This window comes from Pseudozyma hubeiensis, assembly GCF_000403515.1.
Source record: "Pseudozyma hubeiensis SY62 DNA, scaffold: PHS21, whole genome shotgun sequence".
Lineage (NCBI taxonomy): Eukaryota > Fungi > Basidiomycota > Ustilaginomycetes > Ustilaginales > Ustilaginaceae > Pseudozyma > Pseudozyma hubeiensis.
The window spans coordinates 238,815-265,421 of record NW_012133803.1 but is presented as its reverse complement, the minus strand read 5'-3'; the positions used below and the strand labels follow the sequence as shown (position 1 = coordinate 265,421).

At 57.0% G+C, this 26,607-nt stretch overlaps 12 protein-coding genes across 12 annotated transcripts; 9 read left to right on the top strand and 3 right to left on the bottom strand.

Moving 5' to 3' along the window:
* Positions 1-300: 300 nt before the first annotated feature.
* Positions 301-3,120, top strand: PHSY_002043 (hypothetical protein; the record flags this gene model as incomplete). The annotated part of the gene is made up of 1 exon (XM_012332668.1): positions 301-3,120. The coding sequence occupies one exon, from the start codon at positions 301-303 to the stop codon at positions 3,118-3,120; it is 2,820 nt and encodes a 939-aa protein (XP_012188058.1).
* Positions 3,121-3,269: 149 nt separating this feature from the next.
* PHSY_002042 (xenobiotic compound monooxygenase) lies at positions 3,270-4,817 on the bottom strand (the record flags this gene model as incomplete). Its single annotated transcript, XM_012332667.1, has 1 exon — positions 3,270-4,817. The coding sequence occupies one exon, from the start codon at positions 4,815-4,817 to the stop codon at positions 3,270-3,272; it is 1,548 nt and encodes a 515-aa protein (XP_012188057.1).
* Positions 4,818-5,589: 772 nt separating this feature from the next.
* Positions 5,590-6,684, top strand: PHSY_002041 (mitochondrial carnitine/acylcarnitine carrier protein; the record flags this gene model as incomplete). Its single annotated transcript, XM_012332666.1, has 1 exon — positions 5,590-6,684. One exon carries the CDS (start codon positions 5,590-5,592, stop codon positions 6,682-6,684), a length of 1,095 nt encoding a protein of 364 aa, XP_012188056.1.
* A 65-nt stretch (positions 6,685-6,749) lies between these two features.
* PHSY_002040 (glutamate carboxypeptidase) lies at positions 6,750-9,365 on the bottom strand (the record flags this gene model as incomplete). The annotated part of the gene is made up of 1 exon (XM_012332665.1): positions 6,750-9,365. One exon carries the CDS (start codon positions 9,363-9,365, stop codon positions 6,750-6,752), a length of 2,616 nt encoding a protein of 871 aa, XP_012188055.1.
* A 622-nt stretch (positions 9,366-9,987) lies between these two features.
* On the top strand, positions 9,988-11,604 carry PHSY_002039 (hypothetical protein; the record flags this gene model as incomplete). The annotated part of the gene is made up of 1 exon (XM_012332664.1): positions 9,988-11,604. One exon carries the CDS (start codon positions 9,988-9,990, stop codon positions 11,602-11,604), a length of 1,617 nt encoding a protein of 538 aa, XP_012188054.1.
* Positions 11,605-12,748: 1,144 nt separating this feature from the next.
* On the top strand, positions 12,749-14,767 carry PHSY_002037 (glycoside hydrolase; the record flags this gene model as incomplete). The annotated part of the gene is made up of 1 exon (XM_012332663.1): positions 12,749-14,767. One exon carries the CDS (start codon positions 12,749-12,751, stop codon positions 14,765-14,767), a length of 2,019 nt encoding a protein of 672 aa, XP_012188053.1.
* Positions 14,768-15,480: 713 nt separating this feature from the next.
* PHSY_002036 (hypothetical protein) lies at positions 15,481-16,962 on the top strand (the record flags this gene model as incomplete). The annotated part of the gene is made up of 1 exon (XM_012332662.1): positions 15,481-16,962. The coding sequence occupies one exon, from the start codon at positions 15,481-15,483 to the stop codon at positions 16,960-16,962; it is 1,482 nt and encodes a 493-aa protein (XP_012188052.1).
* A 143-nt stretch (positions 16,963-17,105) lies between these two features.
* On the bottom strand, positions 17,106-17,554 carry PHSY_002035 (hypothetical protein; the record flags this gene model as incomplete). Its single annotated transcript, XM_012332661.1, has 2 exons — positions 17,106-17,428; positions 17,506-17,554. 2 exons carry the CDS (start codon positions 17,552-17,554, stop codon positions 17,106-17,108), a joined length of 372 nt encoding a protein of 123 aa, XP_012188051.1.
* Positions 17,555-17,814: 260 nt separating this feature from the next.
* Positions 17,815-19,314, top strand: PHSY_002034 (hypothetical protein; the record flags this gene model as incomplete). Its single annotated transcript, XM_012332660.1, has 1 exon — positions 17,815-19,314. One exon carries the CDS (start codon positions 17,815-17,817, stop codon positions 19,312-19,314), a length of 1,500 nt encoding a protein of 499 aa, XP_012188050.1.
* Positions 19,315-19,749: 435 nt separating this feature from the next.
* On the top strand, positions 19,750-21,054 carry PHSY_002033 (L-lactate dehydrogenase; the record flags this gene model as incomplete). The annotated part of the gene is made up of 1 exon (XM_012332659.1): positions 19,750-21,054. One exon carries the CDS (start codon positions 19,750-19,752, stop codon positions 21,052-21,054), a length of 1,305 nt encoding a protein of 434 aa, XP_012188049.1.
* Positions 21,055-21,808: 754 nt separating this feature from the next.
* On the top strand, positions 21,809-24,120 carry PHSY_002032 (vacuole protein; the record flags this gene model as incomplete). Its single annotated transcript, XM_012332658.1, has 2 exons — positions 21,809-21,816; positions 22,194-24,120. 2 exons carry the CDS (start codon positions 21,809-21,811, stop codon positions 24,118-24,120), a joined length of 1,935 nt encoding a protein of 644 aa, XP_012188048.1.
* A 740-nt stretch (positions 24,121-24,860) lies between these two features.
* Positions 24,861-26,261, top strand: PHSY_002031 (hypothetical protein; the record flags this gene model as incomplete). Its single annotated transcript, XM_012332657.1, has 1 exon — positions 24,861-26,261. One exon carries the CDS (start codon positions 24,861-24,863, stop codon positions 26,259-26,261), a length of 1,401 nt encoding a protein of 466 aa, XP_012188047.1.
* Between the last annotated feature and the right edge of the window lie 346 nt (positions 26,262-26,607).

The window sequence follows — 26,607 nt, the reverse complement described above, 5'->3', positions numbered from 1 at the left end:
AGCTCTGTTCGGGTCCACTCCGCTCCATCAACGCTCCCTCTAACCTCATCGGCCTACGCCCGGCGCCTTGCTTTCCCTTCCCTTCCACTACCTGTTCCGCGATCCCTCTCAGCGCTACCGACTCACGCACGCGCTAGCGCCTGGCACCTTCGGCTCGCCTTCCGACACTGTCCCCGAACGAACACGCTTTCCAAGCAGTCACGTTGATTCAACCCTTCTCTCCCGCGCTCATCAACAGCATCGCATCTGTCTCATCAATGCTTACCTTGTAGACGCACTCTGCCATCGGGGACATCCAACATGGCCAGCTGCACCAAAGCGATACCTCGCAAACGCGCACCCTCCGATACCTTTGGCTCATCACTCACAAACGCAAAGTGCCCGAGGATAGCTTCGACATGCCCGCCGCCAATACCAGGCCCTCCTCGCAGTGACACCACCGACAGCAATGTCAAGCCCGATCCTTCAGAGTCACAATGGACAAGCCCATCAGCGTCCTCGTCGGCTCACACATCGAACAGCACCCTCCGCCATTCTCCAGATCCATTCCCTCGCTACTCGCTCGGCATCCCTCATCTCGATGTACTGCTTCCCTTCGGCGATGGTCTCGACCTCCTGCATGCCTATCATCAAGGCATCGGCTGGATTTACACGCCCGTCGACCGGACCACCCTCCTTGAAACACTCGAGGAAGCCGAACGACACGGCGCAGACTCGATTCATCCACATCGCCTTGCTTGTCTTCTGGCTGCGCTCGCCCTAGGCGATCTATTCTCTCACTGCTTTCCGGCATCGTCTCCAACTTTTGCTGCTCGTCTCGCCGACACCCAGACAAAGCGCAGTCGAATCTGGTTCGGCGTGGCTTCCGCATGTCTTGCCGGTTGTCGCAGCAATGCTGAGCTCATGCAAAACCCAACACCCGATGCGTGCTCGGCTCTCTATCTCATGTCCACCTACCTTCTCTGTTCCAACGACGAGGAGCTCTTTCACCGCTCTCAGGGCCTTACCAGTCTCGCGCTCATCCTGGCAAAGTCGGCTTTGCTCCCTTCTTGCGCTGCCTCTGCTGAAGCAAAGTCTCCATCATCATCAGCTGCGCCTTCGGTCGCCAGTCAACATCAGGCTGCCACTGATCTGGCCAACCCTGCAGCTTCACCTTCATCACAGTCGTCTTCTACATTGACTGCCAGCGTCACATGCCAAGACCGTCTGAACTGCCACAGGCTTCTCACCGATCTCGTCTTCCACCTTAGGTGCCAGGCCCTCACCTTTGCCTTGCCCTCCACGCTCGGTCAGAGCTCCTCGCACCACCACGGCGCATCGCCTGCTAGCTTGGTGGATGTTCCCACCGTTCAAGCCATCTGGACCGCATTCAGCACACCGCTCTATGCCAGTCTCGATGCATTTGGCAGCCGATACAGCCCCAACATCTTTCACAATTGGAAGCTCGGCCTTGCCGATCTCATGCACCAGGTGATTCTCACCAGCCAGCCCGAATCTTTGCAGTCCTGCCGTCCCAATGCGGACGGTGAACTGAAGCAGCGCACCTGTCGAAGCAACGCGCCCCTCCCGGATCACGGTCACCTTGTCAAGCTCGACGAAAGGATCCGACGCTACCATGCCAGCTTGCCCGACTTTCTGCTCCTGCACAAGCCGCTTCCCTTCGAGATGGCAGGCAAGGTCGACGAGGACGAGCTAGCGCAGATCATCTGCCAACGGCACATGGCGTGCTCCATGGTCCACCGCATGCTCATGGCTCTTCATCGACCGTGGTTCCTCTCTGCGCTCACCGGCCGATCTTCCGCCTCGCCCTTAGAGCCGAAGGGTGCTCAGCAAGTTCGAGCAAACGCGCGTTCCGATGCCGAGGCAGACACAACCGAGGTGTCGACGTCCTCGTCGGCAATCTTCTCTTTGTCTGCCGTCTTGCGATCGGCAACATGGCAGACAGAGACCTATGCCAGCGCCACAGCCTGTGCCCCGCCGCAAGCACTAGCTTGGTGGCAGTTGACGAACAACGCTCTAGCAGCTGCCATCGTACAGGCTACGGCGCTGCTTCGACTCCCGTCGCCTTCCAGCAGCACTGTCGAGTCTGGAGCCAAATGCTCCACATTGCGCTTTTATACACAGGTCCGGGCCGACCTCGACAAGAACGTTTGCTCGTTTCAGAACGTCGCAAAGCGTTGCAAGCTCGCAGCCAAAGCGTTGCCGTTCTTGCAGCGCGTCCGTTCCGCCATCGACTCGGGCATTTGCAGGTCTAGGCATGCGTGCAACGCTGAGCTAGATATTCTGCAGGCTAGCACGGCAACCAGCAAAGTCTGCGACCCAGCTTCTCCATCGTTATCAACACCTTCCCCCAGTACATCGATCACGGACAATGCATCGCCAAAGCACGTTTCCGACCCTCTCAACTGTATCAACACCAACATCGTCACCAGCAACAGTATCGACAGCAACAATAGCAACAGCAATTTAAGCACCAGCAACCGCAACAACAGCAAAAGTAACAACAACAACAACACCACCACCACCACCAACAGCGACACGAGCAGCAGCAGCAGTAGCAGCAGCAGCAAAGCATATAGCAGCCAAGTCACCAGCGCCACAAGCATCGACGGCCAAAATGTTAGCCGCCCCGAGGCGCCTCACATTCCAGAGGCAAACAAGGCAGCAGCCTCAGCCGACAAGCGATCACGTCCAGCGAGCCAGGGCAGGCGCGGCTCGAGCGCCAAATCGGAACTCGAGACCATCTTTGGTCCCATCGCTTCCGGTCTCGAGCTGTCGGAGGCCTCTGCACCTCCAGTCACGGTCAAGCCTCTGTACCGCCAGAGCTGGGAACCGATTCCCGTGCCGTCCAGCGTTGTGCACGAAGGCGAAGAGCGGAGCACGCAAGCACCGTCGAGCGACGATGCGGCTGATTCGTCAGCGTCATCTAGTACATGTCCGCAGACACCCAAGTCGACCACGCCGCGTTTGGGCGCCACGAATGCGAGTCGGGATGATACGGCAATGGCGTACGAGACCGAGGCAGCAGCGGACCGCAAGAAGACAAGCGACGCGCCTTCGGATCTTGTACTGGATTGTATCAGGTTCTGGCAGCCTGACATGCTTGCTCTTGCACCCTGAGCAGTCCAGCCTCTCTCTTTCAGTCTTGTACTCATGATACAATCTCAAGACTGTATCTCGCTCCACATTTCGGGACTCGATCGATTTTGTGTGGTGGATGTGGTTTGCATTTTTTTTTTACTGACGAAGAGCGTGGGGATGGCAGAGACCTAGTCGAGAGAAGGAGCATCCTGACCAGCCTTCCAGGTGAACTTGGAAGCGTAGTGGTCTTTTCTAAACGTCTTTTGACCGACACCGTAGAGCTTTTCTCGGGAAGTGATACCGATGGTTTCGTTGATACCGAAACCTTTTTGAGGTCCGTCTGTGACGGATTCCGCTGGTGGTTGGGCAACTTTGGGGTAGTCGGACCAGACGACGCCTCTCTTCTTCAAGATGGGAACGACGAGCTCGACAAAGTCTTCGAAGGTTCCGGGTGCCAGCGTGTAGGCCAGGTTGAAGCCGTCAACACCGGCGTCGTCGACCCAGGATTGGAGTTGGTCAGCGATGGATTCCGGACCGCCTACGATGGTGGGACCGAGACCGCCGAGCTTGATCTTGTTAGCTACGGCTTTCTTGTTCCACTTGGGGACGGTAGGGTCTTGGGTGGCAAAGTTTTCGACGGCGGACTTGATGGCGTTGGATTCAATGGCTCGAAGCTCTTCGTCTTCGCCGTAGGTGGAGAGGTCGATGCCGGTCCAACCGCCGAAAAGGGCGAGAGCGCCTTCGTCGGATCCGTGCTTGAGGTGCTCGTCGTACTTTTGCTGTGCTTCTTCGTCCGTCTTGCCGATGATGGGGCAGAGGAGGGCGAGCACTTTGAGCGAGGCGGGGTCTCGGCCAGCGGCAGCAGCACCTTGTCGAGCTGCCTCGACGCGCTTTTTGGCAACTTCGGGTTTGTGGGCTGCGATGAAGATGACTTCGGCGTGTTTGGATGCGAAAGCCATACCGGGACCGGAGGAACCGGCTTGGTAGATGACGGGGGATCTCTGTGGAGTGGGCTCGCAGATGTGCGGACCAGGTACGGATTCGAAGTATTTACCCTTGTGGTTGATCTGACGAACGCGATCGGGTCGAGTGTATGTTGGTTTGCTGGCATCGTGAATCACGGCATCGTCTGCCCAGGAACTCTCCCAGAGCTTGTAGACGACGTCCATGTACTCGTCTGCCACTTCGTAGCGCTTTGCATGGAGCTCCTGGTTCTTGGCACCGAATTGACGGGCTGCGGAATCGAGGTAGCCTGTGACGACGTTCCACCCTACACGACCGTTTGTTAGGTGATCCAAGGTGGAGAAACGACGTGCGAGCTCGTACGGGTGGACATAGGATGTGGTAGCAGTGATTCCGAACGAAAGGTTGGTGGTGGCTGCAGCCATGGCGGAGATGAGAAGAAGCGGGTCGATTACGGGGAACTGAGCACCGGAAGCGAGAGCGGCGTTGAGGTTTCCTCCGTAGACATCGTATCCGCCAAGGACGTCGGCGAGGAAGAGACCGTCAAAGTGTCCGGATTCGAGAAGCTTGGCATGGTCGACCCAGTAGGAGAGCTTGTTGTGGTGTCGAGATCGGTCAGCAGGGTGAGTCCAGAGTCCGGGCGACTGGTGGCCGGAACAGCCCATCATGAAGGCGTAGAGGATCATTCGCTTGGAAGAGGAGCCATCGCCAGACAGGCTGAGCTGGTCGACGCCAGAGCTGGCCGAGTCGACGGTCGCTGCTGGAGGCGTCATTATTGTGGATGGAGGAGGCTGTGGTTGAAGATGGTGGGAGAATGGCAGCAAGAAGAAACAAAGACACCGAGCAAGCTATTTATGAGGGACGTGGAAAAGATTCGAGGTGTGGTGATGGGCACAGACCCTCTTCAGGTGTAACATCGGAACATGGACTGGTCGCCAAGGACTCTCAGTCAGCAGATGGTATTGTGACAAGATCTTTTCGGGCTCGCGAAGGCTCACTCATTGTCAGCGAAAAGAACAGGAGCTGCGGGCAAGTGCTCCGCGATGGCGCCATTTTCAACCTTGCCGGCGTCTCGCTCGTAGGTCTGAAAGAGCGGTGCCGCCGCATAGCTTCGATGTCGAGTAGTGCTATCGCGTACAGCGGCAGTGGAGGCGGGGGAAAGCAAAAGTCGGACAGCCGAGAGAGAGAGAGAGACAGAGAGAGAGGCTAGCGTGTGCTGAAGTCGAGGATGGCGTGCTTCTGACAGAAGCGATACTTGACAGCCGTGTTAGAAAACGCACGCCATCCTCGTTTGGATCGCACACAATTGGCAAGCAGATCGAGATCGACGAGGCTCAATTGCCGATCCTGAACCCGATTTGAGAAGTCCTGAGCAATTTCGCGCTCGGCAATGTGAAATCATTCGCGAGTTTGCCGTGTTGGTTTGTGGGGAACACGAACTCGAAGTTGCTTGTGTCACTCTTTCCTCGCCAACCATACTCATAGACACACACTCGCGCTCATTCACTACACGGTCCCGGCTGGGCTCCGGACAAGGCAAGATCGATGGCGTCCTTGCAAGATGCAGGAACTGCGGCAGTGACCACCGTAGCTCCGGCAGCGACTCCTTCAGCTCTGGTCGACTTCATCGCAGGTACCGCAGGCGGTATCGCTTCCTTGTTAGCCGGTCACCCCTTTGACACTGTAAAGACACGCCTACAGGCTCAGCCATGCGCTGCAAGTCAGTCCACCTCTCACATTCATTCCACGCCAACGACCGACGGCTCATCCTCAAGATTGAAGTCCTCACCAACGCAGCTCAATTACGCTTCTACGGCACAATCTGCAGCACTGTCACTCCCACACACCTCCAACCCCGCACAGGGCAGCATCCGCCTCACACTCCCCATCTATCGCTCGGCAACCGATGCATTCCGCATCATCATTCGAGAAGAGCGCCTCTCTGGCCTCTACAAAGGCGTCACCTCCCCCATGCTCGGCGTCGCCATCATGAACGCATCCATCTTTGGCCTCTACAACATCTCGCTCCGATACCAGCAGAACAACCACATCCTTTCCGATTACCCTACACTCCAAGTGCTTGTCGCAGGGATGCTCAGCGGGCTAGGCTCCTCGCTCATCACCTCACCGATCGATTTGATCAAGATTCGAGAGCAGATGGACACCTCTCGCAAACGCAGCACCTGGAACGTCTTCAAACACGTCTTGCGAACCGAAGGTATGCGCCATGGAATCTACCGCGGCTGGTGTACCACCGCTATCCGAGATCTTGGATACGGCCCTTACTTTGCCAGCTACGAGCTGCTCAATTCTCAGATCACGTCGTGGACGGGTAAGCCGCTGAGCAACCTGGATATGGCCGTCAGCGGTGCTGTAGCCGGTGTGGTGGCGTGGGTGAGCACCTTCTGGGCCGATGTCGTCAAGACCAAGATCCAAGCCACCAGTGCGGTGCATGATGCGACGAGAAGAAGCCAGAGAAGCTTGTTCTGGTCCACGGCGAGGCAGACATATGCAGAGGGTGGGTGGAGAGCGTTCTTCGTAGGAGTAGGACCGACAGTGTTGAGAGCGTTGCCCGTGAACGCAGTTCTGTTCGTCACCTACGAGGCCACAAAGGATCTGCTCATCTCGAGAGGCTATTAGAATTCGGCAACGGAATCAACACTTTGTATTTGTACGCTTTGCTATCCGATCAAGTCATCATGAGCTCAAGGCTTGTGCAAGTGTCGAACCAACCCGTCAATGTGACCCACCAATCGCTCCACCTCGCCCTCCAAGCCCTCACCCTTGTCCAAGGTGATCGCCTCGGTCACACCGGGCAGCGTCGTCGCTCCATACCCCAACCACCTGCCAGGAGCCGTGCCCAGATGCTTGTACCACTCTCGACCCTTCAGACCTTGCTTCGAGATGAACCCCTGTTCGAACGTCTGCAGCTGCTTGTTGACCGCACGAATCTCTGCCAGCACTTTCCGAATTTGCTTTTCCCACTTGCCCTTGCCCTTGTGGCCGTGTCCGCTCTTCTCGGCCAACTTGACCAGTTCGTGCTGGAGGTGCGTCTTTCTGCGCTCAAAGTGTCTTGCGCCCGCACCGAGTTTGTGCACCGAATGCCTCAACTTCCTCAACCACTGGGGATGCTTGGCACCTGCCCCACGAGGGATGCCCAATTTTTTCTCAGCAAGCACCTCGATCTTGCCCACGTACCTGCTCAACTCCTTTGCGTAGTCCCCCACATCGATCGGAGCGAACAGCTCGGTGGACGACTCGATCGCCATCAACCCGATGATCTTGGCAGCCGCCTCGTGACGTTTGAATCCCGGGTCGCCAAAGTTGTCCATCCAGTAGAAGCTGTCATAGTTGGAGTGGTACATGTACACTGGATCGGTGGCGGAGCGTTTGAAGCCCAGGTCGGTTGAGGCGATGCCGAGGTGTTGCAGGAACACGGTGTAGTCCGAACCCGAGCCGAGCGGGTGGAATGCGTCGAGCTGGATCTTGGATGACGAGTTGTTGGGGTCGTCGACCTTGGCAGCGGCGGTCTCGACGAATCGCGACAAGGAAGGCGAACTCGAAGCTTGCAGTACCGATCCCGATACGGAGACATCCACATTGTGGTATGCAACAACGCGATCCCGGATCCACTCGGCATAATCCTCGCCGAACTCGGTCGACCCAACCAACCCGTACTCTTCGGCATCCCACGACGCAAACACGATCGTCCTCATCGGCTTCCACCCCTTCTTGTAAAGCTCACCGAGACCCTTGATGGCTTCGTGGAATGCAGCCGTGCCCGAATTCGGATCAGCAGCACCGAACGTCCAAGCGTCACGGTGGTTCCCCAACACGACGACCTCGTCCTTGATGTGTCCCGGAAGCACGGCGTACGTGTTCCAGATATCGCGAACCTGAAGGTCGACAAAGTTTTCCAGGTGGACAATGTCGTCCGAGGGCCCAGTCCAGTATTCGACGCCGTCGATGGCTCCAGCCAGACGGTTGTTGACGTCGGTGGCTTTGACGCCTTTGCCTTTGATGGATTCGAGCAGCACCTTGGCTTCCGAGTACGACAGCGGCAGAGACGGGATCTTGGGCAGGGAATCGGCTTCTTCCGGCTCCAATCGAGTTGCGTTGCGGTAGGAAGGCTTGCCAGGGGTGGAAGGATCACCGGGGTAGAACGACAGTCCCTGGACGGAACCACGTTGCACCGCGGAAGGGTTCCTAGCAGGACCTTCGGGATAAGCCTTGTGTCCGTTTGCTTCGGTGATCTCGCCATCTTCAATCGTGTCGGTGTAGATGATCACGCCGACGGCACCTGCTTCCTGCGCAGCGCGAACTTTCAGCCCACGGAAGTTGGATCCGTAATCGACGAGCACGATCTTACCCTTGACATCGATGCCCTTTGCGGCCAGATCGGCGAAATCCTGTTTGCGACCCATGCCGGCAAACACGACCTGGCCAGAGACGCTACCGGAGGCAGAGTACCCGTGGAACAGAGGCACACCGCGCGAACTGGTAGGATCGGCATCCAACACATCCTCTTGGAGCTTGGCGGTCCAGTACGGCTTGTCGAGCTGATCGGGCTTTGCCAGGGTGAGGGACGAGTTGATAGGGTAGTTCAGCCAGACGGCGTAGGTGTCGGTCCATGCTCGAACACTGTCTTTGCCTTTAGCACCTGTGAGGTAAGCCTGACTTTGACTGGACCCGGCGTCGAAGACGAGGTCCTTGAGGTCGTCGGTGAGAGGTGCGCCGACGAGGTTTCCCCACTCCTGCAGGATCTGTAGCGCGGAATTGTAGTCTCCCTTGGAGCCAGCGACATGGCTCACGTTGGTGTATCGCTTGAGAGCATCACGTGCACCGTCGGCGGTGGGGACGGCGAGAAAGTCGGACTCGAGTTTGGCGAACCACTTTTTCCATCTTGCTTCCGGACCGTCTTTGCTGGAGCCACTCGCCGAGACGACCGCGTGGGAGGAGAGGAAGTTGGAGCTGTGCAGCAGGTCAGAATAGCCCTGCACCTGCTGGACGGGGTGAGGGTGGGGTCGAATAGCAGCAAACCCGCTGCTCAGGTCGGGCAGCTTGAACTGGTCGAGAAGACCGAAGTAATATCCGAAGACCAACCACGAGATGAAGAAGAATTGGAGACCGGGAACGCTCAGTCTCAGCTCGATTCCGCAGAGCTTGAGTTCGACGTCTATGAATTTTCTGTTCTTGCTGTCAGTGGGTTCGCTAGGAGCCAAGCAAGCCTTTTCGTCGGGGTACTCAGAGTCGAGCTTAGAGTCGAGCTTGAGCGGCGTCGAAGCCAGTAGCTCCTGGTCGATGGGTTGATAGCGAGCCATCTTGAAGTATTGACACCGAGGTGGTGTTGGTCAACTTCGATGGAGGGCGGTACAGTGATGGGAGAGGGGAAAGACGGACGAGCAAGAGGAAGGGCGGGTGGACTATCCAAGGCGGGCCGCGCTATGGCGTCCTGTCAGCGGTCAGATGCGCTGCAGTGCAGGCAACAGAGCAATACGCCGCGCAAATCGCCGTTCAGATGTGTGCCCTGATACGAGCTTAACCGAATCGATACTGGGACCGGCTTTGCATCTGCGTTGCTTAGCGCGCGAATTGGCTGGCGTGCTTGCCTGGGATTGACGCTGACAGGATCGGTACAGCAAAAAGATGACGATCCTCGGTTATCACAGGATGGACGGAAGAGGCTTGTCCGAGACAGAAGGTGTGCACGTCGTACAAGCGAAAGCGTGTGGACGGTGCATCGCCGGCAATGCTGAACACTGTTAGACCTTCGCAGCTTTATTTCGCATCATTTCGTCCAGCATGTGAGATTGCAAGTTTTGCTTCGGCTCCATCAAGAAACACAAATCAAGGGTCCGGCCCTTGTCGCATCTTACTAACTTCCTACGACGATCCCTTCACCAACATCCTAGCAAGCAACAGCGACGCGACGTCCTCGCTACGATGGCCAGCTCCGGATCGCGGGTGGCTTCGTCCGCTATCGCATCCACGTCATCCTCCAAACTCGCCCACATCCCAGGATGGACCGTGATCGCACACTACTCTCGCTCGCACCGCAAATCCACCTTCCTCATTGGCGTCTTTACCGGTCTCGTTCTCGGTCTCGGCTCCATCACATCCGTCTTCTTCCTCGCCGAACGACGTGAGCGGAGGAGACGTCGTAGAAAGCTCCGCTCGTATGGTCTCGACGATGAAGATGAGGAAGAACGTAGACGCCGAGAGCTTCGTGGCAGGGATCCGATCCAGATTCGATCCGGTCAGGTGGTCAGCGGTGTCGAAGGCTTGATCGGCAACACACCGCTCATGCGCATAAATAGCCTTTCCGATGCTACGGGCTGCGAGATCTTGGGCAAAGCAGAGTTCCTCAACCCTGCTGGTTCGCCAAAGGACCGCGTGGCATTGCAGATCCTCAAAGATGCCGAGGACGAAGGTTTGCTGTATCCACACACGGGAAGCTGCATCTTTGAAGGTACGGTGGGAAGCACGGGAATCTCCCTCGCAACGCTGGCTCGAGCCAAGGGCTATCGCTGTTCAATCGTGATTCCAGACGATGTGGCGAGGGAGAAGGTCGAACTGCTCGAGAAGCTCGGTGCAGAGATCCAATCTGTTCGCCCACGAGGCATCGTCGATCCCCGCCACTTTGTCAACGAGGCACGATCTCGTGCTGAAGCTTTTGGAGAAGTGGAACTCGTCGGTCCTCATCCCACCGAATTCGGTGCTTCCGGATATGCAGGCTCGGACGGAGGCCAGGGCGAAGAGTACGTCCATCGGGACGATCTCGTCGTGTCCACCAGAAGATCACGCAACACAGACGATCCAGCCGCCGACGTCGTCAACGAAAGTCAAGCTCGCGGTTTCTTTGCAGACCAGTTCGAGAACCCGTCCAACTTTTGGGCGCACTACAACGGAACGGGACCCGAGATCTGGCGTCAAACAGGTGGATTGATCGATGCATTCGTTGCAGGTGCGGGTACAGGTGGTACATTGTCAGGGTGTGCAGCATTCCTCAAGCGCGTCTCGTGCGATCCGGATGAGTCGAAGCAGGGAGGCGGATTCATTCGTCGAGCTGGATCGGCGCAGGAGGTTAGAGTGGTGCTTGCGGATCCGCAGGGGAGTGGACTGTACAACAAGGTCAAGTACGGCGTCATGTACAGCGCCACCGAAGCCGAGGGGAAGCGCAGACGGCATCAGGTGGATTCGGTGGTCGAAGGGATCGGCATCAACCGCATCACGCGAAACCTTCAGATGGGCCTGCAGTGCATCGACGATGCCGAGCAGGTGAGCGACGACCAAGCTGCACGCATGGGTCGCCACCTCATCCTCAATGACGGACTCTTTTTGGGATCTTCGTCGGCCGTGAACTGCGTTGCTGCTGTGCGAACAGCGTTGAAGCTCAAACGTCAGCGAGGCAGCGACCCGCCCCCCGTGGTGGTCACCGTTCTCTGCGATTCGGGATCGCGTCACCTCTCCAAGTTCCACAACGACGACGCACTCCTTCGTCTTGGTGTGTCGGACGCTGGAAGCAGTGACATCTCCGACATTCTCTCTGATATCGACTAGCACCGCACTCTATCACTTGGTGCTGCCAATGTCAACATCGTACACCTTGAACAAGTAGCTCGCCAACGAAGAATGCTCCTTCCACTGCCACTGTTTTGCCTCTGTGACATCCCTCTGTGCTGCACACGCTGTTGTTGCTCCCTTGGAAGTGATGCGCTCGACCATGTCTACGAACTGCTTGGCACCTGATCTGCCCTGCAGCTGCTTCTCAGAGTAGAGCTCGTCGAGGAAAGGATGCGAGAACTGGTTGAGCCACCATTTCGAATTCCAATAGTCTCCTTCGCGGCGATGCAGGATGGAGTGGATCAGGTTCGAGTCGCGATTAGAATCGTCGTCTTGAACAAGGGTGTGGGCGGACTCGATATCGTCATTGAGCAGATGGAGGATGCCCAGGACGGGGATGGGCAGCGAGAGGGATGAGATGGTCGACTGGAGTTGTGCCGAAAAAGGTTTTTGTGGCCGGAGCGGCGGCAGCAACTCGGATTCCCTTGTGAGGAGAGCATGCAGCTCTGGTGGAAGAGCAGATGAGGTTGACACCGACATGGTTGCTTTGTTGTAGCGTGTGATGGTGGTAGCATCAATATGAAGTGTGAGTTGGTGTGAGCAAGGGCAATAGCGGCTCGATTCAGCGTGGGGGAACAACTCAGCTTCTTATTTTTGGTGGGGACGACCTCCACCTCTGAATTGACTGAAGCTGTTAAGACGGCCTCAGTCAGTGCGTTCAGTGCATGACCACCCTGCCGAGAAGCCGGCTGCCTTTTGGCACTCCGCTCTGCAGCAGCAAGAAGAAAAAGTCGGCGACCTCGCCGACAGTGCACACGTATACCAGACCGCATGGACAGGGCAACCTCGTGAGCTCACAAGCACACGACCCTGTCTGCAATTTGACGTGGTGGCGGAGGCTGTCGTGCACTGCACTTTGCAGCACGCTCGCTTGTTCGCTTCGTTGTGCTTCTTCTCCTCCTTCTTGACAGGCCTGCACGGCATTTTGCACGGTCGACACTTTGCGATGCTTCTGCGTGGCTTCTACTTTCTCCTCGTTCTTCTCTAATGCCATCGACGCTCCATTTTGAACCTCCATCGTTTGCGAAGCGACGCCGATACTTGACTCGAGACAGCGGCGGGTCCGCTCAGTTCACGCACGATGTCCTCGGGAAGCGCTTCACACGGTGCGCAGCTCAGGAGGCGGTCTGCCGATCGTAAGAGCGGGTCGCCGCCGACTAAGCACAACAAGGCGCCATCTTCAAACAAGTCAAGATCATCACCGCGCGCTTCTTCACCATGGCGCTTGCTCTCGTGGGCCTGTTCGGCGGCATTGTTCCTGCTTGCCTACCTCACCTACAAGAACAATGGCGAATTGCCGTTGCATCTCATCCCTACGGCAACACCACCGCCAACGCATACGCAGCATTCTGTACCCAAAGATCTGTGGGGCACGCAGGGCAGACAATTTCCTACGTCGAACAAACGAGGACCTTCGCTACCGTACACATTGCCACCAACACGCCCGCTGCCCGAGCAACCGCTGCGCATAGCCGACGAGGCCAAACGAGACGCCATCCTGGCCGCTTTTAACGACTCCTGGTCCGCCTACAAACGAGACGCTTGGGGATACGACGAATACCACCCCATCTCCAAGCACGGCTCCAACCTCAGCGGGAAGCATGGCCAAGGGATCGGTTACACCATCGTCGACACGCTCGACACGCTCATCCTCATGGGCTTGAAGGACGACTACGAACAGGCTCGCGACTGGGTCAGAGACGAACTGGATTGGGATGTTCCTGGGCGGATGAACGTCTTTGAAACCACCATTCGTACCCTAGGAGGTCTTCTCTCCGCAGCAGCATTGATACGAGACCCGCCACACCCTGCGTTCACTGCCAACGAAGATGACGCGCAGATGTTCATCGGCAGAGCCGTCGAGCTGGCTGAGCGACTCAAACCGGCCTTCGACACCCCGAGCGGCGTACCGCTGCGCGAGGTCGATCTCGAAACGGGAGAGGCATTCGCCGATATCAACAACAACAACTCTTCCAGCCTCGCCGAGGCGACCACCCTGCAGCTAGAGTTCAAGTATCTCGCCCACCTCACCGGCGAGTTCGAGTACTGGCGTATCGCAGAACGCCCCATGCAAGTCGTACGCAACGCGACGCAACGCTTGCAGCACTACCAAGGCCTACTACCCATCTTTTTGAACCCGATGAACGGGCATTTCTACAACGGAGAGGTGCGGCTCGGATCTCGCGGCGATTCGTACTACGAGTACCTCGTCAAGCAATGGCTGCAAACGGGTCGTACCGAGACCGTATACAAGGACATGTACGACAATGCACTGCGCGGGATCAAGCGTCTGTTGACCAAGCCGTCGATCCACTCGAAACCGCCGCTCATGTTCACGGTCGAGTTGGTACCGAGGAGAGGGCCCGATGGAAGGCCGTACATGCAGCTGGTAGCCAAACAGGACCATCTCGTCTGCTTCCTGGGTGGATCCATGATGCTTGGATCCACTTCGACAGAGGACATTTTCGGCGATGTCGCCAAACGGCCGCTACCGCCCATCTCTGACGTTGGGCAGGGTGACGAGACGGACAAAGAAGACTGGCGCTTGGGACACGAACTCGTGCGCACATGCATGGACACCTACACCAAAACCAAGACCGGTCTCTCCCCCGAGATCGCATTCTTCAAAACACCTCAGGATGCCAACATGACAGAAGCACAGATGCGTGCATCCAACCGAGCGCCCATCCCACCCAACGTGGACTGGTACATCAAAAAGCCGCCCGCATCCCATTCGAAGCGTCCCAACCCGCTGATCGACGCGCGCAACATCCTGCGACCCGAAACCGTCGAATCGCTCTTTGTCGGCTTTTCGCTCACGGGTGACCCCATATACCGCGAGTGGGGCTGGCAGATTTTCCAGGCGTTCGAAAAGCACTGCAAGGTCGCAACAGGCGGCTACTCGAGCATCGACGATGTGGATTCGGATCGACCGACGCAGACCGACAAGATGGAGACGTTCTGGTTGTCCGAGACGTTGAAGTATCTGTATCTGTTGTTCGAGGACAGGGATCTGTTGCCGTTGAACAAGTGGGTGCTAAACACCGAGGCTCATCCGTTGCCTGTTTTCCAGCCGACGTTTCCGACTGGGTTCGAATAGCGCCCAAGAATGGTCAATCTAAGTTTATTCTTCGCATATCGTAACGTTTGGATCAGGCTCGAGAAAGGAGTCGATGGTCGATCTTGATTGATGCGAGAAAGATGATACGACTCGATTGCACACCTGTGGTCGAGTGACAATGATTACATTTTGTTCACTCCAACTACAGTAAGGCCCGAACGTCGTCTCTCTGCATGTTCTTCTCGCCTTCAAGCGAGGCGCACCCCTGAAAACGTTCTTTCGCTTAAAAAATTATTAAGCGCTTTTTTGATGTCTTACGCCCAAAGAAGCAAAAGCGTGTGGGCTGAAGGCTGTCAAGGATCGAAATCGGCTCGTGTTCCGACAAGCACGTTCTCTTGCAGAATACGCACTCGAGAGAAACCTTGGCTGCCGTTGCTTCGTCGCTACACTTTTGGTGTTGTCAGGATGAGGAGGAATGGAGTCAGAGCTTGAGTTTCACGAGATCCAGTTTGAATGCGCGCGATCTGTCAACTGATCGACTGCGTGAAGCTTGTCAGGCGCAGTGGAGCGTCTCGCTTCGTGGTCGTGTGCGGAAGTCATGCGGATAGCATTCGTCGAGGCAGGATCAGAGATCCTCCAAAGAGCTCGAGTTCTGTGGTACATATAGAGGAGCGTCTCGCCATCCATTTGTTCTACATTCACGTCTATAGCACACCCGCTTTTCGTCAGTTCGACCAGACGTAGCACTTACAATGCCGACGGCGATCAAGTCACCCTTCAAACCCTTCGCTGCCGCCGTATCGAAGTACGTCACTTCCCACAAAGCGCGAGTCGAGTCTCAAAATGCCGCTGCAGGTACTGCCTCGGGTCCCTCTGGAGCTGAAGTCGACGCTCACGTCGCCAGCACCCTACCTCGCAAGCAGAAACATCTCGCCAATGACAGCCTCGCCGACACACCGGCAGTGCAAGTCGACGATCAAGGTCGAACGCTCGGACTCGAAGACCCTCAAGATCCAGCTCTACAGCCGATACCCACCACCGTGATCCACGCCACGGCTCGTCCCAACATCGTCCCCACTACCCCCGTCACCGACCCAGCGCTGATCGCCAAAGTCTCGTCCGCAACGTACGGCAAGCAAACATCCATCCCGCTATTCCCCACCCCAGCGACCACCGTCACCAGTAATGTCGATGTCAACCAATATGGATTCGTCGATCCGCGCACGTACGCCGGTACCTCCTTCGATCTCGTCGGTGATGGACTTCACGAACCGCTCAACGTCATCGTCTCCTCCCTCTCCTCTCCCTCCATCTTGACCAAAAAGGGATTTCAGAACTACTGTCGATCTCTGGATTTCGACAAGGAGTGTCTCGGTCTGCACGCCGGTGGCTACCAGAAAGCCTACGTCGATCCCCGAGGCTGGCTGGACCAGAACTTCATCTACCGCCAGGTGTATACGCCGCTGGATCACGTGTTCGGCACATGCATCGAATCGCTCGTCGGCGGCAACCACATCAGAGCCTGGCAGCAGCAGGGTTCCGGTGCCTGGTTCTTGGCGACGAGCAAGGAGATGACCGCGACCAAGAGTCACATGATCGTGCCCGATGGGTACAATGTGGGTAGGGAGGAGCTGGTGAAGCAGGCGTTGGGAAAGGCGAAGGATGGCAGGACGAGCTTTATGTTTACGAGGTATGTGACCGAGGTGATGTATGTGGCTGGGTTGATGCCGGAGGGTGTGCAGGGTGTGAACCATGATATCAGCGTCGATGGGTTGACCGCGGTGTTGACCGTGACCGTTGTGCCGGAGAGCGGGCTTTTTGGGAAGAAGGATGTGAAGGAGGTTCCGCAGAAGCAGGATCGGTTGGCGACGGATACAGTGGCCGCGAGTGCTGCGACACACCACTCTGATCACCAAGCTCGCCTGCGTCGAACATCGCTCGCAAAGCGATTCAGCCTGAGTCGTGCTCCCGGTCGTCGTCAAAGCGAGGAGCAGCAGAGCACGTCGCCGCCGGTCTGGCAGAGGCTTAGCAGGATGTCCGTACCCAAGGGTCGGCCTGCCGATCAAACACCTCGAGGTGAAGCTGGTGCCGAGAATGGCACTACCGCTGTGCTTTCGGCAGATGTGTCGGTTTCCACTCTTGCAGAGGCCTCTGAGCCTGTCGCACCCACATCCGACGCTTCCAAGGCCCATCCCACGGGTCTCCCGATTCCTGCACCAGCCATCGCCGCTTGATCTTTCACTAGCCTGTAGCAAGCTCCGCCTCGCCTCGATGAACAATCTCTCCCACACGATACCAGCAGTACATGCAATACCATACCCAGATGAAATTACCTCTATCTCTTAGATGACTATGCCCCGTTTAGACTCCCTTTTTTTTACTTTGACAGCGCCTCCCTCCCCGCCAGCTTGCTCTTCTGCAGATCGGCATTCTCACTACCCTCGATCTCCCGCTTGACCTTCTCGGTGCAGAACCAGAGGTCCCTCAATCTGGGCGTGCAGGCTTTTTCCAGCTCGGCATCTCCCTTGGACGAGTACTGCTCGAGACACTTGTCGTACGCGATGACTTGCGCTACGCAGCGATTCTTGATTTCGTTGAGCAAGGGGACGGCTGATGCGGCGCAGCGAGAAAGGTCGGTTTTGTACGTCTCACATGCTCCGGGGTTCTGCTGATTGGCGAGGATGCAGCGTTGGAAGGTGTCTGCGTGGATAAATCGGGAGAGAGCGGTCAGCGCTGGAACGGGGAAGCGAAGAGTGCGGCGGTGGGACAGAGCTTACCCAGCTGCTTGCTGCACTTGGCAGCGACTTGTTCTATGGACGATTCCATGTTGTGTCGGATGGAAGCGTGTGGTTGTGCAGCAAGAAGAAGTGAGGGTCTGACGAAGAAGCACGTCGAATGGCTTCCAATGCTCCACTTTGTTTCTTCTAGCTCGAAATCACCCGATCCGCCCACTTTTAGACTTTAACCGATCCGCCTCCACACCAACACGAAATGCGCTCTTTGCTGCGCATTTGCCCTTCAACTTCTTCTCGCTCCATCATACCCCCCTTTGGGCCCGTCGCACAGTACCTCGATCGATCGGCGACATGGCAAAAGGCTCTTCCATCTGGATCGACCAGCTCGTTACGCTGCTCGGCCTGGACAAGGAAACAGCTCAGACCCAGATTCTCCCCTTCCTCGACTCGTTCGACGATGAGGCTTCACTCCGAACACACCTGCAAGGTCTAGTCGGCACCGACTCTCCGCTTGCCAAATCGTTCGTGCGGGACTTTGTGCGCTCGCGCTTTCCACAGCAGGCAAGTGCATCCGGGTCTACAACGCCCACTTTGCCATCTTCATCCGGAACAGCGCCGACGACGAACCCGAAAAGGCGTGGGAAAAAGACGTTAGCGGAGCGAGCTGGGATCGGTCAGACGCTGCCGCCGAGAAAGGTGCAGGAGAGCGACGTCGATGAAGAGGAGCAGATGCAAAAGCTGGCAGAGGCATTTGGCGGGATGGGGACCGTGTACAGGAAGAAGCAGGAGGAGGATGACTTTTTTGCAGGTACCAAAGGCAAGAAGCAGAAGCAGCCGGCACACAGACACGAAGCATCGATCACAACCAGCGCACCTCCATCGCAGCTTGACTCCGCATCAGCATCCGAGAACACTCCAACAGAAGTACGGCATGTAGACCCGACATTGGCTGACGAGCCGCTCACGTCGACATCACTCGCAAAAACACAGCCATCACCGCCTCCCACAGCCGAGATGCTCGCCATCGATGCCGTCGTCGAGGAGCTCACATCGACGTCGTCTGCTTCAACATCATCGACGCTGCACCGCAAGATGTGTTTCTGCCAGGGTCGTCGACACGCTCTCGCGCCCTACGCGCCGCTGTGCTACTCGTGCGGGCTCATCTTATGCTCTGCTATCCAGCCTTCTCCCCTCAGCCCGCTCTCATCCTGCCCGTCGTGCTCCTCGTCACCTCTGCTCGGTGCCGCCGCCCGATCCGACCTCATCGCCAAGCTCACCGCCGAACGAGATATTCTGTTCGACGAGCAACTGCTCCAGATCCAGCTGCAACGCGAACAGAAGAAACTCAACAAGACCGCGGCGCGCAGCGCCAGGGAGCAAGAGGCCGCCCTGTTCCCTCAACTCGGCACGGAGGCGTCGAGCATCGCCGCGGCTGCATCTAGTGTCCCAATGACTGCGCCGGTGATGGGCAAACATGGAGCGCTGCAGAAAGCAAAAGCGATCGCGGGCGATGCGCAGAGGACGGCAAAGGTGTTGAGTCTGGATATGAAGACGCACAAGGTCAAGACGCATACCAAGGTTGCTAGGCCAAAACCGGCTCTCAAGCCGGAAGCAAGTACGAGAATGGAAGAAGAGAAAGAGGAGGTGCAGGACCCGTTCGTCGGGCCAGACGGCTCGGCGCTGGTCAGGAACGAGACCGACGACGGGTTACGTGTCGAGCGGGCAGAGAGCGCGGATCGTAGAGCGAATGCGAAAGCCAAGGCGAGCAAAGGAGCAATGGCCGTCCCTCCGCGAACGTGGATCTTTGCCGGTCGGTCATTCCATGCACGACCTACACCACCTGTTCAGTAGAGATCGCAAACAACAAGCTTGCCTACTGTATGCCAGCAATCCTCACGCTGAACTGAGTACGGATTGGGCGGAGATAGCACATCGCTTTTTTGGACCGGCGGTGTCGTGAGACGGCGACTGACGACCAAGCAGCCGAGGGCCGATGCAGACGTCACTTTCTTTTCTTCGAGCCGAGAGCTGCTCTCATTGTTGCGAAGCCTGACAGTCGGAAAACGCGCCCTTGAAAAAAACAAGAAGTGGAGCGGGACATACGTTTTTACGAGGTAGTTAGTCACCGATGCGCAACATGCGGGGTAAGAAGCCGAATCGATGATTGATGCCATGATCGAATGGCTCAGATTCCAGCTTTGCTGCGTCATATGGCGAGACGAGGACAGTATATAGGACCCCCTACGATGCTGCTTCGAGCTTTGCGTTTCCCTCCAAGACGCCACCATGGACCCGACCAACCTGCCCAAACGCACGACTCCTCACTGGTCTCTGTACCAGCGGGAATGTTTCGAGCGCGGAACAGCCTCGCACGAGCTTCCTCCGTTCGACACGCACCCCGACGAGCTCGAACGCCTCGCACGAGAGCGACTCTCCATCGGCGGGTGGAGCTACGCATCGTGCAACGCCGGACTGGGCACCACGCACGCGCGCAACCGTACAGCGTTCGACGCGTACAACATCATCCCTCGCATGCTCGTCGACACCAACGCGCGAGATACGACGACCACTCTGTTCGGCAAGACGCTCAGCTCGCCCTTCTGCATCTCGCCCGTCGGAATTAACAAAATCTACCATCCAGAGGGAGAGCTACCGGTCGCCAAGGTGGCTGGTGAGCTAGGAATTCCGTATACGCTTTCCACAGCGGGCAGTGTTCCGATCGAAGCTGCTGGCGATGCCAACAAGGAGGGTGCAAGGGAGGGGGTGAAAGGCGGGAAAGGGGCGCAGCACCAAGACGGGCTGAGGTGGTTCCAGCTGTACCTGCCGCATCAGGATGATCTGGCGGTATCGCTGATGCAGCGTGCACACGATTCGGGCTTCGAGGCGTGCATCTGGACGCTGGATACGTGGCAGCTGGCATGGAGGCATCTCGACATCTCGCTCGCCAACTACGGCTTCTACAAGGGCATCGGAAACGACCTGGGGCTCAGCGATCCTGTCTTTAACAAGATCCTCCAAGAGCGTGGCATCGACGCGAAGAAGGATGTCAAGGCGGCAGGTCGTACGTGGATCGACCAGATCTGGCATGGCAAGTCGTTCTCCTGGGATAAGCTGCCCTGGGTGATTTCGACCTGGAAACGCATCTCTCACGACAAACCGTTTTTGCTGAAAGGCATCCTGTCTGTCGACGACGCGCTGAAAGCCAAAGAGATGGGATGCGATGGCATCGTAGTCTCCAACCACGCGGGCAGACAGGTAGACGGGAGCATCTCGTCGCTCGAAGCGCTTCCCGACATCGTAGCCGCCGTCGGCAAAGACATGGAGATCCTCTTCGACTCGGGTGTGCGAGGTGCAAGCGACGCCTTCAAGGCACTCGCGTTGGGTGCCAAAGCGGTCATGATCGGTCGGCTGTGGATTTATGGCTTGTCAATTCAGGGAGAAGAGGGAGTCAGACACGTTCTGAGGAGTCTGTTGGCGGAATTCGACATTCTGATGAACTGCGCTGGATTCCGAAGCGTAGCAGAGATCAATTCGACGGCGATTCGAAAGGCTGGCTGGGTGCTGCCCTCGAGGGACGATGCCAAGCTTTGAAAGACGCTGCGCGCAGATTCCTACTTCTACGATGACTCAGTGACCTGTCCTTGTATGTCGAAATAGTCATTGTCGTGACGATCGGAGTGGTACCGAACAGATCCGATGCCATCGCAAGAAGGTGTGGTGTTTCCAGTCTTAGTCCGTGGAACAAGAGTCATCAGTCAGCACCTCGGGTGCGTGTGCGGCTTTTTTTTTTTTTTTACTTCTCGGTCATGCAGGAGGAATGCGGCTGTCAGCAATTCAACCTGTCACGCCTGCGGGAACGCCGCCCGCCGCTCTGGATCCGGCTTTGCCGATCGCGGATAACTAGCTGCTTTGACTCGGCTATACACTCCCTCCCATCAGCGTCGACCGTTGCTTGCTTCTATCAGCTCACACCTTCCTCGAAGCGAGCAGTGCAGTAGTCAGGATCGTTCAAGACGTATGACTGAGCTTCGTCGTTATCGAATGATGGCCCGTCGTTGAGCCCTCGGCGGTGAGACTGCTGCACCGCCGCCGGTATGCTACAGCTTACGCACCGCCTCTAGACGCGGGGAAAACTGAGACATCGCAAATGAACCAAGAAAAAGGGGCTTAAGAAATTAGGACGGGACCACAGAAGAACGTCGGTCGATCCGAAAATCATTTTCGGAAAGAGAGTGAGTCAGGGTCAAATGACACAGACTGGCCAGCTGCCTTCATTCCGAAATGCAGACTCGTCCATGTTCTCACGGCGGTCCAATCACAGTCTTTCGCATCAGCGAGCGAGCGAATGAACAGGTGGGTCATGCACAGTGTCACACCACCTCGTCCCGTTTCGGCTCATCCTTCTCATTTCCACGTCTACCATCACCACCAACTTCGCGGCGCCTTCGACTTTGCCCTTTGCAATATACCCACGCAACCGCTTTGATTGCTCCATACCATTGCAACCCTTCATCCAACCGGCGACGTGAAGCAGTAACCCCACCACCACTCTCCTTTTCATCTCTTCTCTTGACGAATTTCGGCTTCTTCTCCACGCATCCACATTGAGCTAGCATCCTGCACCTGCACACCCTCCTTGCTTGACAAGATACGTTCCTTCGTCGGATCCGACCATCTCAGGCGGCTGTATTCTTACTGGTCTCCATTCATCCTGCCACCACCACCTGCAGCAACGACCCAACTGTATTGATTCGGATCACCGTCACGGCACGAACTCTTCGGACAAGGACGCTGCTCCTTTGCGAAAACAACACCGGTCGATCGAAGACGCGATTCATCACCATGCGCGCCATCGCCAAGATCGTCCACACCTCCTTCCGGCGGGTCGAGCGCGCTGCCGACTGGCTCACTGGATGCGCTGGTCCCGTGTTTGTCGCCATCTGCATCATCCTCGTCGCGGGCGGTGTATGGACCTTTTTCACAACCATGTTTCTCGAGCTTGCTCCCGTACCCACAGAGCTCGCAAACCTCTTTCACACCTACTCTCCAGCCCACATCGCTCTCGGCTTGGTACCCACGTTACTCGACTCGACCACAAAAGACCCAATAGCCACTCTGCGCTTTTTCTTCTGGCTGGCTTTTTGCTTGTACATTGTATACAGCATCGGCTGGCACTACTACATGGCGTGCACTGTCCCGCCTGGCTCGGTATGCGATGGACTGGGAGACGTTTTCCCGGAACGCAGGAGCGGTCCCGGAAGCAACATCTGGTGGGCCAGGTACAGAGCTAGAGCAGCAACAGCATCGGGCCCAAAAGAGAACGGACTCAAGAGCGATTCGCCACATGTGATAGCTCATGGCCAACCCGAAGCTGCTGCTCCCGTTCGAGTCTCGTCGGTAGCCGACCTTAGGAAACTCAACAAAGCGCTAGATGGGCTGGACAGCAACAGGGCGAGATCCGCATCCGTCACAGTTGGCTCTCGTTCTTCGTCTGGTGTCAGTGTCCCGTTCGTTCCGTCGCATCGTTCTTCCAACAGCAGCGAGGCAGGCACGCCCCGCATCTGGCCGAAAAGCGACTTGCCACTGTCAATTCACGACCTCAACCCCAGTCTCGTCTCTACGCCAGCTCCACTCGACAGTGAGCCATCGGCAAACCCACTCTTTGTCCGAGCTGCTGCGCGCCAGAGTCAGGATGGCCACGTACGCGACACTGCCCTTCCCGAACGACAGACAGAATGCCACGACGAGATGGATCATGACGACGACGACGACGAAGACCTCTTCCCGCTCGCTGGCATGTGCCACAAATGCCCCAAGATCCCGCTCGTGAAAGCGCTCACCGTGCTTCCACCCGAACTGCGCAAAATCGAAAAGCAGATCCGTACCAACAAGCCCTCGCAAACATTCAACCCGAAACTCTCTGCCGACGACGTCGACGAAGGCGAGGCGGAGGTGCAGCGCTGGCTAGGCGACGAGGCATCCATCAAGCTCGTGGCGCCTCCGAAACCCGAGCGATCGCACCACTGTCGAGCGTGCAAGACGTGTGCGCTCAAGTTCGACCACCATTGCCCCTGGCTGAATCAGTGCGTCGGGCTGGGCAACGAGCGGTACTTTGTGCTGTTCATGGCGTGGCTCAGCTTCGGCTGCTCGATCGTGGTGTGGTCCGGTGTTGGCGTCATGAAGCAATCGCTCAGCTGGAACGGCAAGTGGGATTACCCGTACACGCCGAGGGTGTTGGTCATGCTGCTGTTCATTCTGGCGCTGGTCATGGGAGCAGCGCTTGCAGTGATGGCCGGTTGGCAGCTCATCCTCGTCTCGAGGGGCGAGACGAGCGTCGAATCGCAGGACAACACGCACTACAGAGAGTTGGCCGAGAAACGTGGACAGCAATTTGTCAATGTGTACGATGTCGGAAGATGGAGGAACCTCGAGCTGTTTTTCAATGTCGGTGAGGGTTCGCCGTACGCGTGGTACACGGTGCTGTTGCCAATGAGGGTGCCGCCGTATTCGGATGGCTGGCATTTCGCCAAGCGGAGGGGGCTCGGTGGCAAACACGCGGGTATCGAGCTGCAGGAACAGTTGACCGACGAAGAGTTTGACGACGAGCATTACGAGAACGGTGCTGCAGCGAAGCATGTCAAGATACCCGCTTCGTGAGCAGACCGGCAGGCGAGATGTGCAAATGTATACCCTAATGCAGCTCGATTGAAGACGCAAGCGTAGCATGAGAAAGACCGTATGTGCAGCGGCCAACTGGTAATCGCAAACATGTCGCAACGAACAGTGCCGACCAAGACCGAGCCCTGGCCGGCGGCAGCATCGGTCGCTCAAACGATGATTGAGCGGCCAGAGCAATGGCTGACACGCCTGAGATGATGTTTGCCGAGCACGTTCCTTATGGAATTAATTTCACCGGCGCGGAACAGGCTCTGCACGAACACGCCGGTCCGTTGGCCGGGCACGTTTGAGCGTTGAACCCTGAACCTCAGAAAGAAGTGTTCTTCCTCTAGACCCTGCATGACGATCTCCTTTGCTTGCCGTTGTGGTCGCAAGCTTGCTTCCTGTCGCTTTGCACAGAGGCAAATCTCAGACACGTTCGTCTGTTGACCGGCGCACGTGAGATCGTCGTCGCTCGGTCAAGAATCCGCTCGCAAAGCGCAGCGAAACAGCGGACGTGTAACAACAGTAAGGTCGGGAGAGCTATTTCGGATCTCGCTTAGGGAAAGACGTGCGTCGCACGTTGTTCTCAGGTCATGCATCACTGGTTGATCGCAAAAGGTGCCTCAAGCATACCAGGGTGGGTGACGTTCTGCGCCCTGTCGCGCGCAACGCAAGAGATGCTCGATAGATAGAGCAGGCGAGAAGGATATATAGCGCCCGCTCTCCGGCCAGCCAGAATGATTCTTCATCAACTCACCGTCGACCTGGCCAGCTACCTCCTCAAGTGGATCGCTTCAAGCACGATGAGCGTCAACACCACCACGCCCTTCCCTGGCGTGTTCACGACCAGCGTCACCCCTGCCCACCTGCCTTGGGATACCTACAACTACTGCAACGCACCCCACGTCAACGCGGCGCACTACACCCGTCCGGACCTAGCACGCGATGCCAAGCTTGTCTTTGTCAATGTCGTCCAGCGTCATCACAAGCGCACACCGGACAACCTCTATCCGAACGAGAACATCTTCAACCCAGCCGCCGGTTGGGACTGCTCCAACTACCAACAGATCTCGTACGGCGTCGGAGCCAAGTCCGATTCCAATCTTCAGGGTCATGGCATCTACCGTGTGATCGAGAACCCTCCTTGGCATCCTCTCAACAGCATCATCTGGAACGGGACCTGCGATCAAGGCATGCTCACAGCCGATGGACTGCGAGACAGCATCCAGCACGGACGTGATTTCTGGTCCGTCTACGGTCCCTTCGGCAAGAATGCCCTCTTGCGACAAGGTATCAACGAGCGAGATGTCTACTTCCGCACGAGCAACAGCGACAGAACCTACCAGGTGTCTGGTGGACTCATCGAGGGGATGGACGGTTGGACCAGCCCCGGAAACTTCCCCGTCCACACCCAGCCGAGCAACATGGACGACATTGTACCCAACTACAGCTGCAACTACGCCAACGGCTTCCGAAACGCCGAGCAGAGCCAAGCTGCATGGACGGACCATCTCAACTCCAAGTCGAAGCTGTTTGCCGATCTCAACAATGTCGTAGGTACAGCCGGTCAGAGCGGCTGGAACAGCTGGATCGACCACCACTTCGACGCGATGGCTTCTCGACAGTGTCACGGTCACGCTCTCCCCTCCAACCCAACCACGGGAGCCAGCATCTCTCAAGACCACGCCAATCAGGCGTACAACGAGGGTCACTGGGAGTACGACTACATCTGGAACTCTGGCTCCGGCGCCGACGACTACGTCAGGTACGGCTTCGGGGTCTTCATGCAGGAACTCTCCCGAAACCTGAAGCAATTTGCAAGCGGCGAGGACAAGCACAAGTTGAAGTACTACGTCGGACACGATGGAACCATGGTGAGGCTGTACAAGTCGTTGGGACTGGCTGGACAGTTCAAGTGGCCCGCGATGGGTAGCGAGGTGGTGATCGAGGTGTACGAGCTCAAGGGACAGCATTTCGTGAGATTCCTGAAGGACGGAAGCACGATGCAGACGGTGATCAAGGATCTGGCTTCCGACGGCAAGGGGAATGCAGAGTGGATCCCGCTGGACCAGGTGACAAAGTACTTCGATTCGAGGGTCCCCAACGACATCTACAGCAAGTGCGTACTCGGCAAGTGAGCGCGGTTGCCTTGCGAGTTAAGATAGCTGGAGAAGCTACTCGGCAACGGTTGACCGGTGAAGGCCAAAGCAATCATCGCGGAAAAAGACGCTTTTGGCGCTCAGATCGCCTCGTGTATCTAGAAGCACGAGTTGTGGATGGATGACGCGTTCGACGCTCAGATCGCCTCGTGTATCAACTGAATGAGTCGTATCCTCACTCTGACTTTCGCTTCGGGAATCGCTTTGCCTTCATGAACAAGAACCGCGCTGCCATCACGCATTGTGTTTGTGTGGACAATAGTCTCGCTTGTCGCAACCGGAGCTCCCAGCGCTTTCGCGACCACCTCTGTTGCTCGCTCTCTCG